At 50.0% G+C, this 12,297-nt stretch overlaps 1 protein-coding gene across 1 annotated transcript in view; it reads left to right on the top strand.

Moving 5' to 3' along the window:
- DGKA (diacylglycerol kinase alpha) overlaps positions 1–12,297 on the top strand; it is a 57,190-nt gene that overhangs the window by 24,726 nt on the left and 20,167 nt on the right. Inside the window, exons 2-6 of the mRNA XM_015405882.1 lie at positions 9,016–9,111; positions 9,872–9,948; positions 10,573–10,714; positions 10,995–11,075; positions 11,635–11,684. Coding sequence (XP_015261368.1) covers positions 9,042–9,111; positions 9,872–9,948; positions 10,573–10,714; positions 10,995–11,075; positions 11,635–11,684 — 420 coding nt within the window. The 5' untranslated portion in view covers positions 9,016–9,041. The remainder of the gene's footprint in view (positions 1–9,015; positions 9,112–9,871; positions 9,949–10,572; positions 10,715–10,994; positions 11,076–11,634; positions 11,685–12,297) is intronic.

The following is a 12,297-nucleotide window of genomic DNA, read 5'->3' as shown; positions in this document are numbered from 1 at the left end:
GTCACATCCTTCAGTGGGTCTTTTCGATGTATCTCATGTCCCCTGATTATGAAGGGATGGCAGAGCTATCGCATGTAGCACATTGGCAGCCTGGGGAGGGGGAAAAGTGTCACAGCCATTTTTGACTTATCAAATACTATGCCCTAGGGGACTGTTATCTCCCAAGTATCTGTGAGCTTCCTGGTTATGCAGACTCACCTGGCAAGTTAAGAGTCCTTGACTTGAACAATCAAAATTTCAGATCACTGTAGGCTAGAGGTCTCAGCTAGAGGTCTCCCACAAAGAAAACTTCTTGTAAGGGGGAAATTCATGCTAAGTGTATTAGATCCCATATGTATGACTCAGGTATCCCTTGGTCATGTTACAGCATGACCGATAGATAGATAGACAGACAGACAGACAGACAGACAGACAGAGGTGGGGAGGGGGAGGGAGAGGGAGGGAGAAAGGGAGAGGGAGGGAGAAGGAGGGAGGGAGGCAAGGGCTCTTTCCTTACTTTGATTGTAAAGGCCCGGCCATGGCTGGGGGTGAGGAGAGTGGGAGTGCTTTCCCACCTTCTTTTCTTGCAGCAGAAACCTTGGTGTTGAAGGAAGAAAGCATCCTCTTTTTCTCATGGTGACTGAAACTGTACCTCAGCTGGGCTTAAATAGATGGGGAGGGAATTTTCTCTCTCTTCCCCTGCCTGATTTGAGTACAGGTGAATAGCTTCCGCTGCAACTGGTGACAAGGAGCATGAGGACTCCAGCTGGCAACAGGGTTCCTGTTTCACTGGCTTGGGTTGCTTGGTGAATGGAAAGAGAAAGAAGCCTCTCCCTGCCCAACCCAGCTACCAGATCTGCTGCTGGCTGGCTGGCTGGCTGGCAGGCAAAGCCCTCTGCCCATCACCCTACCATGCCAAGCCACAGTGGAGGAGGGCGCTCAGCTAACAGGTGATTGTCAGGGGCTGTTGCAGAGGGCCCGGGACCTCTCCCTCATTTGCTGCTTCCCATTTAATGTGCTGGTAAATAAGATCTTTTGTTGTTGTAGTTTACATTGGGGTTTTTCCACCGTTATCATCAGGGATCACATCTATATAGGTCTTGTTCCGGGGTATTGAGAGCGCTCTACACTGGCTCTTGAAACGGCTTCTTAACTTAGTGCTCCCAAAGACCAGAGGAAATTCAGCGGCCTAAGAGAGAAAAGTTTCCACATCAGTTATCTCAGTGAATCCTTCTGACCTTAAAAAGTATGAAACTCTGGCTGAGGCCCCAGAATACACTAACTCGGCTCCCAGGATGCACTGGGTGGGATACCTTGTGTGTGGTGGTATTGTTACAGCAGCGGGAACGCGTGTTCTTGTTTCCAGCGGCAAAACTGCTGTAATTTAGTGGCTACAATAACCTTGGCAGATGTTGTTCTGGTTGCTAGGGAAACGTTTCCTTTGTCGTAGCCCACGAGCCACCGCGTGAAATTTATTGTTTTATTTAGTTTTAGGCTCCTGACAAGCAGGTTGTGATTGTGGTGGGAGAAGGGTAGGATTATAGCCTGAAAAGGAGGAGCCATCACTTCAGCCCTTGAGAAGAGGGCTGTGTAGGCAGAGCAAACCCCAGGGTTTAGGTTGGGCACGCTTTTATGCCCTTCACTCCTTTCCAATACCAGCTCTGAGAATTAGGGATTCTGTGTTAGAACCTTAGTTCAACCCACAAACCCAAACCCAGCTGTTGGGGGGGGGGGATATCAGACATTTGTATACATTTTACTTAATTTGCAGGCTGTTGATATAGTTTGCACAGTTACATAATGGGGTGTTTTTAAAATTAAGAGTGCCCCCCCCATTTTGATTTTTTTTCAGCGTGTGGAAATATTGGGTAGAACCATATGGAAAATGAAGGGATACTTGGAGCTTGAGGTGTATCAGTTGCATATAGAGGAGGAGGACTTCCCTTCATTTCTCATTCCATTGTCTTCTCCCTGCCCTTTCCCCTTCCTGCTGTTTGAAATTATAATGTAAGCTCCTCAGAGCAAGGCCCTGCCTGCCTTTATATTACTTTGTGAAGCACAAGCTACACAGAGGGTACTATAGAGCTAGATTCAAGTCCAGTAGCACCTTAAGAGACCAGCAAGATTTTTGAGGTGCAAGTTTTCAAGAGTCAAAGCTCCCTTCACCAGAGGGTACCAAGGGGCTGATGTCTCTGTTGAAAAAAAGAAAAGACCCACACCCTCCTCTGGACACTTGGAACTCTTCGGCAAGGAGAAAAATGTGTTCTCTGGGGGCCTAACTACAGGATATACTTTCCCCAGGTCAGGTTGAAGTTGCAAGCTTTGGGTTGGGAAATTCCTGGAGATTTTAGGGTGGAGCCTGGGGGATAGGGCAGGGTTTAGGAAGGGGAGAAGCATGATGGCTGTAATGCCGTAGAGTCCACCCTCCAAAGCAGCCATTTTCTCCAGAGGAACTGATCTCTGTTGTCTGGAGATCAGCTGTCATTCTGGGAGATCTCCAGACCCCACCTGGAGGTTGGTGACTGTAGTCTGGGGGCTCTGTGCCTCCCAGTTTTATATGAACTGGGGGCTTAAGCCTCCCCCTGTGCCATTCTCCTGACCCAATATGGCCTTGGTGAGCTGCTATGTGCCCCCTTGGGGAAATTCAATGTGGAGCCCATTAGTGTCCCCAAGGGGCAAATAACAGCTCCTCAGGGCCATATCTGGTCAGGAGAATAGCATGGGGTGGTTGTTGTTCAGTCGCACAGTCGAGTCCGACTCGTCGCGACCCCATGGACCAGATCATGGGGTGGAGGAAGGCTTAATTTCCACTCCCTGTGAGTCATGGTCCTGAACTGAATTGGGGATGCCTGGGAAGCACCTAGACCACATCTGTCAACACAGGAATGTAACTGGGGAAAAGTGTTTCGTATCGTTTGGCAGCTCTACATGATACACTTTGGCCTATTATGCACGGGACTTTTGCCTCACTTTCACCGTGCATGTTCATTGGGTTTTCTTTTTCATTCTGCATTGTTTTTCCTCCCTTCAGTGCTCAGTTCACTTTCCGTTCGCTGAATCCCCAAGTTTTCTGAGAGTGATTTTGTGCCAGTTTTTCCCTTGCTTCACTTCCAAGCCAAAGGGTAATTCAAAAGCATACAGACTCCCTCGGATTCCCCCTGCCACCCTTTTCCTGCCCCTCGTAGGCCAGTCCCACGCTCACATCCAGGTTGTTCCGCCCACTCTGTACCTTCCACCATTCAACAGTGTGTCCCCCGTTGTTTTGCATTTAATTTTTTTTTACAAGCAGCATGAGTCTAGCGATATGAGACTATCTCTAGTCTCAGATCGCTGTAAAGAATGACTCCTGGCTGGGCTGCCCTCTCCTGCCACTCAGTTTAAACTGGACAGTGGGAGGAGGCAGCACAGAGGCGCGTCTGCAGGGACCCATCAGCTCCCTGCAGGCACAGTGAGCCTGGCTGGGCTGCCCTCTCCTGCTGCCCGGTTTAAACCAGGGGGCGGGAGGAGGCTGCGCAGAGCTGTGCCTGTGGGGAGTCATCGGCTCCCCACAGGCATACCGAGCCCAGGTTTGCTGCCCTCTCCTGCCACCGGCGGCAGCAGAGGTCGATTCGGGGGGGATCGCGGGGATCACAGTTCCCCCGGGTGAGGTGCAGGGGGCGGGGCACACGACAAAGCCCCGCCCCCTTCCGGCTGCCCCCTGCTTCCAGCCTCATTCTGTTGCAGAAGGAGGAAGAGCAGGAGGGTAAGTTGGCGTCCTCCCCCTCTGCCTGGCCGAGGACACTCCACGTGGCCTCCGCAAGGACTCCCAGCCCCATCCAGGAGCTTCCCCGGGGTAGCTGTGTTAGTCTGTTGCTGCAAAATAGTCCAAGAGTTCAAATAGCACCTTTAAGACTAACAAATAGCACCTTTAAGACTAACCTTTAAGACTAAGACTAACTGAGTGGTGGGTGTGGCCATATGACACACTTCCGGTGATGGCAGGGGGTGTGGCATATGCTAATGAGTTCCCCTAGCTCTTTTTCTACGGAACGACCCGTGGGCGGCAGGAGGAGGCAGCGCAGAGCTGTGCCTGTGGGGAGTCATCGGCTCCCCACAGGCATACCGAGCCCAGCTTTGCTGCCCTCTCCTGTCACCTGGTTTAAACCTGGCGGCGGGAGGAGGCAGCGCAGAGCTGCGCCTGTGGGGAGCCAGTGGCACAGCGGTCCTGGCTGGTTTGCACGCACCGCTTACTGCAGAGAATCTGAGCAGTCAAGCCTTTTTGGTTGTAGCTGCAGAATAAATACACCGGAGAAAAAAGAAGGGTTCATATGGCAGGCACAGAATACGAAGTCAGGCTTAAAGGCTTGACTGCTCGGATTCTCTGCAGTAAGCTGTGTGTGCACAATAGGCCCTCGTCTTCCAGGGTGAGACCTACTGATTTAATGAAGAAAGCTCCAGTTGCCTGTGTACAGATGATTGCTTTTCAGAGATGTAGAAGGGATGTGTTTGATCACAAAACGTGTATCCTCCCTTCCCCTCCCCACAGATTCCTGGAGCACAGTCTGTGATGTGCACGCACACGTCCCACAAAAGCCTAGGGTAACTTCTTGAAACTGGTATTGAAGGGTTTTTTAAATTATGAAGCTCCCCAATCCCTCGTTACATTGGTACAGTTGATGCAGTCTCGATTTGCAGCAAATGCCACAGTAGAGCTAAGGGAGAAATCTGTTGTACAGAAATTGTCTGTACATATAATGAAGCTGTCCACCCACATGATATGTATAAGTCCTCTCAGGGCCAGGCCTGGAAAAAGCATTCCGGGTTACTTGCAGTTTCTCTGCACTGATTCAGCCTTCGTACTGGCGTTCTCTGTACCAGCTGCTGAATCCAAGTTTGGTTTTCAGGGGTACTGCTCTTTCTTATAAAGAAAACTAAATGGCAAAGGCTGCTCTGAATATCCCACCACTTTGAGAAAGAAGAGCCAAGTTCTGAGGGGGTTGCCAGCCCCAGTATGGGGCCAGGGTTCTTGTGGCTCCAGCATCTGTGTGCGTGGGAATCATTGTGTGGGGCTAAAATTCTCCCTCCTGTACTTGCTCACCTGTGATTCCAGGGCCCTGACCTGGTCTCACTGTGTTGGGAAGACTCACTAAAATGTATGCATACAAGAAGGGGGGGGATGGGCTTGAAAACCTAGCAAGAAAATAGCAAAATGGGGTTATAAGATAAGGACTGAAAAGGGGTTCAGGAGACCTGTGGCAAGGGAGTGCAGAGAAGGAGAGAGAGAGCTATGGGGCAGGGTTGATGAGGGTTGATTTAATGGGCCTGGAAATGGCTGTTAGAGTTGGGATGAGTCCTTCTCCTCCCAGTGTTTCCGTAGAGCTAATTGCAATTAGTCCTATTAGCACTAATGGGTCTGAATGCAGGGCTTTTCTTTCCACACCCAGTGGGGAGTAGGTAGCATTTGGTGCTGCCGCTCTTAAGTGAAGCGGGGATCAGTCTGAGTATGAATTAATGATACTTAGGGGAGGTTCCTGCCTGCTGGGCGGTAAATAACCAGACGGACTGAGTGCGGGAACAAAATGGGGAAAATCTGACAAAAGAAGTTCTCGGCTGTAGTTCTAAACAGGGTGAAGCAGCTTGGCTCGTGAGATTGGGATAGTGAGTTGCCACGTGGGGACAGGACACAAACTTGCCAGAAATGAGCAAACTTCCAATTCTCATACTAGACTCTGCTAGGGTTGCCAACTCCAGGTCTGGAAATACCCGGAGATTTGAGGCTGGGAGAGTGGGATTTAGGGAGGGGAGGGGGCCTCAGTTAGGGTATATTGCCATGCGGTCCACCTTCCAAAGCAGCCATTTTCTCCAGGAGAAGTGAATGAATATTTTAAATGAATAATAATTAAATAAACAATGTATGTAGTCTGGAAATCAGTTGTAATTCTGGGAGATCTCCAACCCCCACCTGGCAACCCTTGACCCTGCAGCTCTATTCCTCTTTCTTCCCCTCTCCCCTTAGCTCCAGAAGTCCTTGCTTGAACTTTCTTGGTCCACCCCCAGGACTGCCACCTCCTCCCTTCTCAGGAGCCAGGGGTATGACTATATGAAATCACCATCTACCAAATCAAAGTATTGGCCCATCTAGCTTAATTAATCATCAAATCATAGAGTTGGAAGGGGCCATACAGGCCATCTAGTCCAACCTTCTCAATACAGGATCAGCCTAGAGCAGAGCATCCCTGACAAGTGTTTGTCCAGCCGCTGCTTAAAGACTGCCAGTGAGGGGGAGCTCTCTACTCTGACTGGCAGTAACTCTGCAGGCTCTCTGTCAGAGAAAGGTCAGCATAGGTTAACCAAGATTCTTTTGATTGAGCATGGCAGAGATTAAACCTGGGCCCTCCTTCATGCGCTCTATTCCTCTTTCTTCCCCTCTCCCCTTAGCTCCAGAAGTCCTTGCTTGAACTTTCTTGGTCCACCCCCAGGACTGCCACCTCCTCCCTTCTCAGGAGCCAGGGGTATGACTATATGAAATCACCATCTACCAAATCAAAGTATTGGCCCATCTAGCTTAATTAATCATCAAATCATAGAGTTGGAAGGGGCCATACAGGCCATCTAGTCCAACCTTCTCAATACAGGATCAGCCTAGAGCAGAGCATCCCTGACAAGTGTTTGTCCAGCCGCTGCTTAAAGACTGCCAGTGAGGGGGAGCTCTCTACTCTGACTGGCAGTAACTCTGCAGGCTCTCTGGCAGAGAAAGGTCAGGATAGGTTAACTAAGATTCTTTTGATTTAGCATGGCAGAGATTAAACCTGGACCCTGCTTCATGCAAAGCACGTACCCTACCACTGGACCACAGCCCTGCCTCTTTGCCTTGTGGCTCATTCTCTTCCATAACTCATGCGTGCCGGTTGAATTAAAGGGTTGCTATTAATATGCTCGAGACAGAAGAGCACAGAATGAGTCCAGCTATATAGTATTAACACTAAGGCATCATTTAATGTTCTTTGCCGTGTACAAAGCATCTGACGTACATAATGATCCTTTCAGTAGCCCAGTAAGATAGATCATTATTATTGCCCCATATCGCATCGGTAGGGCTGAAGGTGAATGAGAGGGTGGCTTGCCAAAGGCCACCCAGGGGCCTTATAGCGTAGGCAGAACCTGGGGTTTACAGTGCTATCCGATGCACCTGGGCGAGAGCCCCACTGAGCACAATGCGGCCTGATTCTGGGTAAACATGCATCGGATCGCTTGGTTACAGTGTGATCCTAAACTGAGTTATAGCCTTCTAAATCCATTTAATGCAGTTGTCTTAGAATGGCATCGCTCTGCTTGGGACTGTATTCTTAACAAGAAAAATGAGATTTCTGCATTTAGAAGAGATTGTGCAAACTGGTTCAATTTACGTGCATATTTAGGGGGTTGTACCATTCCGAAATAACCTCTGATTTTTGTGTGCCCACCTACGCCCTCCTAGCTTGTGAGCACTTAGCAGAAACTGCCCGTGAGTTTAGATATGATTGCAGAAATAATACGTGAAACACTATACAGCCAAAGGCATTAAAAGTAAATGTGCACCTTGGGCTCCGATCAGCCCATCTCAGGGAGCACCATAGCGGAATTGAAAAGAACTTTAAAGGGATTGTTTGGCTCCAAGGAGAGTCAGCTGAGAAGGTGGGGAAGTACCCAATCATAGGAAAAACCAAATGGTGCTTCAAGCTTTTATGTCATCCCAGGGGTACCTGCTGAAATTAAGCAGAAGGCATTTTTCCCCCCATGCAGCATATTGATCTGTGGAACTGCCTGCCATGGGGTTGTTGAAGGCCAACAGTATAAATGGGCTAAGAAAAAAGAAAGAACTGAACAAGTTTAATGGGGGATAAAGGTATCAGTAGCTGTTAGTGGGGTCAGGGAGGGCAGTTTCCGACTCAGATCCTCTTTCTAAGCATTAAGTGCCTGGAATTTGTGAGTGAGGAACAGGCTGGGGCACAATTAGTGCGTTGCTGAGGGTGTCTCCTGAAGCATCCAGAATTGCTTTTGCTGGCCACAAGCTGTTGGGCGAGATGGACTCCTCATTTGACCCAGTCAGAAGGGGATGTTCTGGCATCCTTAACTGATGCCTTTCTCCATTTCAATAAGTTTCCTTGTGGAAGTGAGCAGGTGAAGAGCTCCGGCCCAGCCAGCTCCCTGCAAATTCCCACCTTCGTGCTGACGGCTGGGATCGCATCTTTTTTACAGCGAGCATACAAACAGTGCAGCATTTCCGGCAACAATGCACAAAAAGTTGGCGCGGTGACTCTTCTCCATTAAATATTAATGGGATTGGGGCTGGCACCATCCGCAGCAAAAGGGTATAAATTGCCAGACTCCTTTTTTCCTCCACCTTCCAGTGTGGACAGTCTTGGCGCCAGCCTGTTGCTTGGCCTATGAGCCACTCTGCTGGAGACCTTTCTAGCCCCGGGCGTGTGTGTGTGGGGAGGGTAGTCTACAGCAATGGGCTTGCTCTGGGGTAAAAGATGCGAGAAGTGCTCTGTCGGCTGTCCACCTACCTATGCAGGTAATGGGGCACTATTCCTTTAAGAGGCTGCATGTGCAAGCATGTCACAGATGAGAGGGGTGAGGTGCAAGGGGTGTAAGCGTGGAGGCCGTTCCTGGGAAGGAGCAGTGCATTCCCAATTTGGCTATGCCCGCCACCCTTTTTCTCTCCGCTCCAATCACACTTCCGACTGGATCGAGAGCAAAGGCATTCGGATAGCTGTGTTCCTCTGGGGGTTAAATCTGCCAGTGGCACTTCTTTTCCTCGGCTGTGCCTGTGCCGCTGGAGTCTTGCCTGCTCTGTGGCTGCATGTGCTGTGGCGAAATTCCCAGTTGCTGCTCTGGAAACCAATTGTGCCAGTGAAGAATGTGCCGGCTCAGCGAATCGGTCAGGAGAGTGTGAGAAGGGAGAGGGAGAGGGAGAGAGACAGAGAGAAACTGAGCCCAAAGCAACCTCTCTCTATCTATTCCATCTCCATCCCTTGCTGCCTTACAAGATCTCCTTGACTCTCCTGTTTTCAGGAGTCAAGTGGAACAAGGAGGACGCGATGTCCGACAGCAAGGAGTGGGCCACGCTCAGCCCGGAAGAGTTCACCCAGCTGCAGAAGTACATTGATTGTAAGTTGTTTTTCCTTCTCTCTCTCCATCGCTCTAGTTTGGTCCCACCACCCTTTGGGGAGGAAGAACAGGTAGGAATGACCATTGTGAGGGGAAAGCTTGCATTGTAAAAGGGACTCTCTTTCTGAAACCGAAGGTCACTCTGGGACACGATCCCCCAAATGTGGTATATCAGCCTATCCTGTGTCATTGAGCTATGTGGGATTGAGGAGGGGGGACCAGCAGTCCCTGTTCCAGTCCAAGGGAGGCTTGCAGGGATACCAAAGGGCCCACTGGTCCTGGGGATCACCCACCACCACACTGCCATGATGATAACTTACCTGGTGTTGCCTGTGGGAGACCAAAGCCATATTGGGTAACCACAGGGAAGTATGGGGGAAGGTGGAAGTCAGTTTGTGAAGGAGTTTGTGGGGAAAAGACCTTGGATTCTGCTGAGCTTGGCAAGGTCAGGAGGGTTCTAGATCTCTGCCTCTCTTGGACTGAAATGCTTGGCCCACTGATCCCAACTGATGCGTGGGCAAACGTGAAATTTCATTGCGTCCCATGATCAGGACTGTTGAAATCCTCATGCCCTGCCATTTTTTTTTTTGTGTGTCTTGCTGCGGCGTCCTGTTGCCCATTTCCCTTTCGGAATAAGGCACAAACCTTGGAGCGCTGATTGCCAGCCTCCCCCACCGTTCTGCCTGCCAATCCTACAGGCATGGGCACTTGCCCGGATTCCTGGACTCTTATCGTTTTCTCTGGTTTCTTTGCCCTACAGACACCAACAAGAAAGTGCAGGATGTGCTTCAGGAATTCTACGGAGAGGGCACCTTGTCCAGGCACTTGCAGGGAGATGTGAGTACGCTCTTTTCCTCCCACCCCCGCCCTCAAATCACTTACATCGCCAGGTTGGCGAGTGGTGAATCTCTCATTCCAGGAAAGGAATTTGCCTCAAATATTTATGCACATGAGGTGATCTTGCAAATGTGCCTTCTGTTCCACCCCTGTGCACCACTTCCCATCCCAGCCACTCTCTGGCTAGACTATCCGGCACACGCTTCCCACCTCTCTGGCCTCCTGCTTGGGCTGCCGAGCCTTCCCTTCCACTTCCTTTCCTATGTCCTGTGACAGTCCAAAGCTGCCCTGTGACTTCTCTTGCTTCACCCACTCCAAGTGCTCCTTCCTGCCCAGTCTTAGTTTCTGGCTGTCAGTTACCTGCTCATCCCGTGTGTTGACTCCTCCCTTTCCTATCGCCACTCTTGTTACATTCCGTTTATCCCCATTAGATTGGGACAGAAAGAGGGAGCTTCTCCTCAGCTCTATCCATCAGGCACAGAAGTTAACTGTGGTCGTTTGCCAAATTAGTGCTCTGCCAACCTGGTCTTGCAATAGACAGCACTGGTAGTTCTAGCTGCATTTACCTTTTTTCTTCCTCCCCATCCTTTTCTCTTACTCCTCCATTGATGATGTCGGTGCCAGTCAATAGACTTTGAGGGTTTCAAGCTCTTCTTAAAAACCTACTTGGAGGCAGAGGAGATCTCCGATGAACTTTGCCGCCACCTCTTCATGTCCTTCCAGACAACTGCAGGGCAGGACACAACGGAACCAACAGCACACTCTGGTAAGGAGACTGGCATGATTTTATCTTGCAGTGGGATGCAGAGAATTCTTCCGCCCTCTGTGAATTTTTTTTTTTTAAAATCAGTGCTTGCAAACTGGGCCAGAATGCAATACTAATAATCAGGCTACACTTGGCATCTGAAACAGCAGTGAAATAATCTGGACATTTATTTGAAATATGGAGTTATGGCATGGGGTGCATGAGAGAGGGGGGGGGAGAGGGGAGAGAAGCCCCTCGGTTCTTTGGTCACTGTTTCCTCAAACCTCTCTCTGCTTTTCAGCCCCTGGTTTTGTTTGCGTCAATGATGTCTCCTGTTACTTCTCACTGCTGGAAGGTGGGAGGCCAGAGGACAAGCTTGAATGTAAGTACTGCAAAAGAGTCAAGAAGGAAAAGCAGTATGAGACCCAAGTTCAAATCCTGATCTTTTTGTGTGTGAAAGGGGGGTCAAATATTAGCAGGGAGAAATCTGACCCTGGCAGTTCCCAGGTGCAGCCCATCAATTCATTCTCATCTTGCTACAATTAGAACATCCTTGTCAGGGCCACACTGACCAGTTCATTCTGTCACATACGCAAAAGCTATTTTGGTATCCCTCGAGGGTCTCCCCGCCCCAGCAACATGCTGGTTTTCTCCAGCATTCCTGGGATAGTCATATGACCCCCCCCCCAGCATGAGATTTGCTTTCAATCTGTGGCTGTTCTATTTCTGAAAGAGAATTTTAGGGGGCTTTGTTGGAGAGAAATTATTCTATCCCGAAACCGTGGGAAAGCCTCCTATAGAGCTATGTTTCTCCCCCATAGAACACAGCTGGGCCCTGAAGGAACGGAGACTCTGCACTGAGCGTTCAGATCAGTAAAGGCCCCTGATGACCCCCAATCCAGAATCCCTCATTTTTCTTACCCTTCTTTCTTCTCCCACAGTCACCTTCAAGCTCTATGACAAAGATGGCAATGGCCTGCTCGACAGTTCAGTGAGTAGCCCAAGACATTCAGCAGCTACAGGTTAACCCTTTGGGATTGCAGCTCATCTGTTCAGTTCTTTCTCCTCCCCACCATTCAAGCAAGAGAACTGGCTTATCCCCGCCCCTCCCAATCCTACAAAGCTAAGCCTTTGGACTGGGTGCTTTTAATTCCAAGGCTGGCAGAAGTAGAAAATGGAGATAGCACCCACCCTTCTAGGCGTGCACACACAGGCAGGAACTAGTGTAAATGTTTTTCTTCCCAGTAAGACTGTACAAGAGAGCATCCGAGCATGCCTCACAGGTCAGACATGTCTCTCCTGTTCTGCTCTGGATGGTGCCCCAGCTCTGCTGCCTGATAGCCAAATTAGACATGACAACACAAAGCCACCGCCACCATTGTAAAGTCATTCAAAAATGTGGCAAGGCCGCAGCATGGTGCTCTGGTTCCCCCATCCTGCCCTGCGCCTTTTCAAGTGCCGAAAGAGCCGTGGGTGGGAGTGCGGCTGTTTCGGTATTTGGTAAGGCACTGGGGGAGTGAGGGGGGGAGCTCCTCAGCCTGCCATTCTGCCCTCGCAGCACATATAGTGTGGTCCTGAGTTGCCATCTCTGCCTCTGTTCTATG

Source organism: Gekko japonicus, unplaced genomic scaffold (assembly GCF_001447785.1).
Source record: "Gekko japonicus isolate JY-2015 unplaced genomic scaffold, Gekko_japonicus_V1.1 scaffold246, whole genome shotgun sequence".
NCBI lineage: Eukaryota > Metazoa > Chordata > Lepidosauria > Squamata > Gekkonidae > Gekko > Gekko japonicus.
This window is presented reverse-complemented; position numbering and strand designations above follow the sequence as displayed.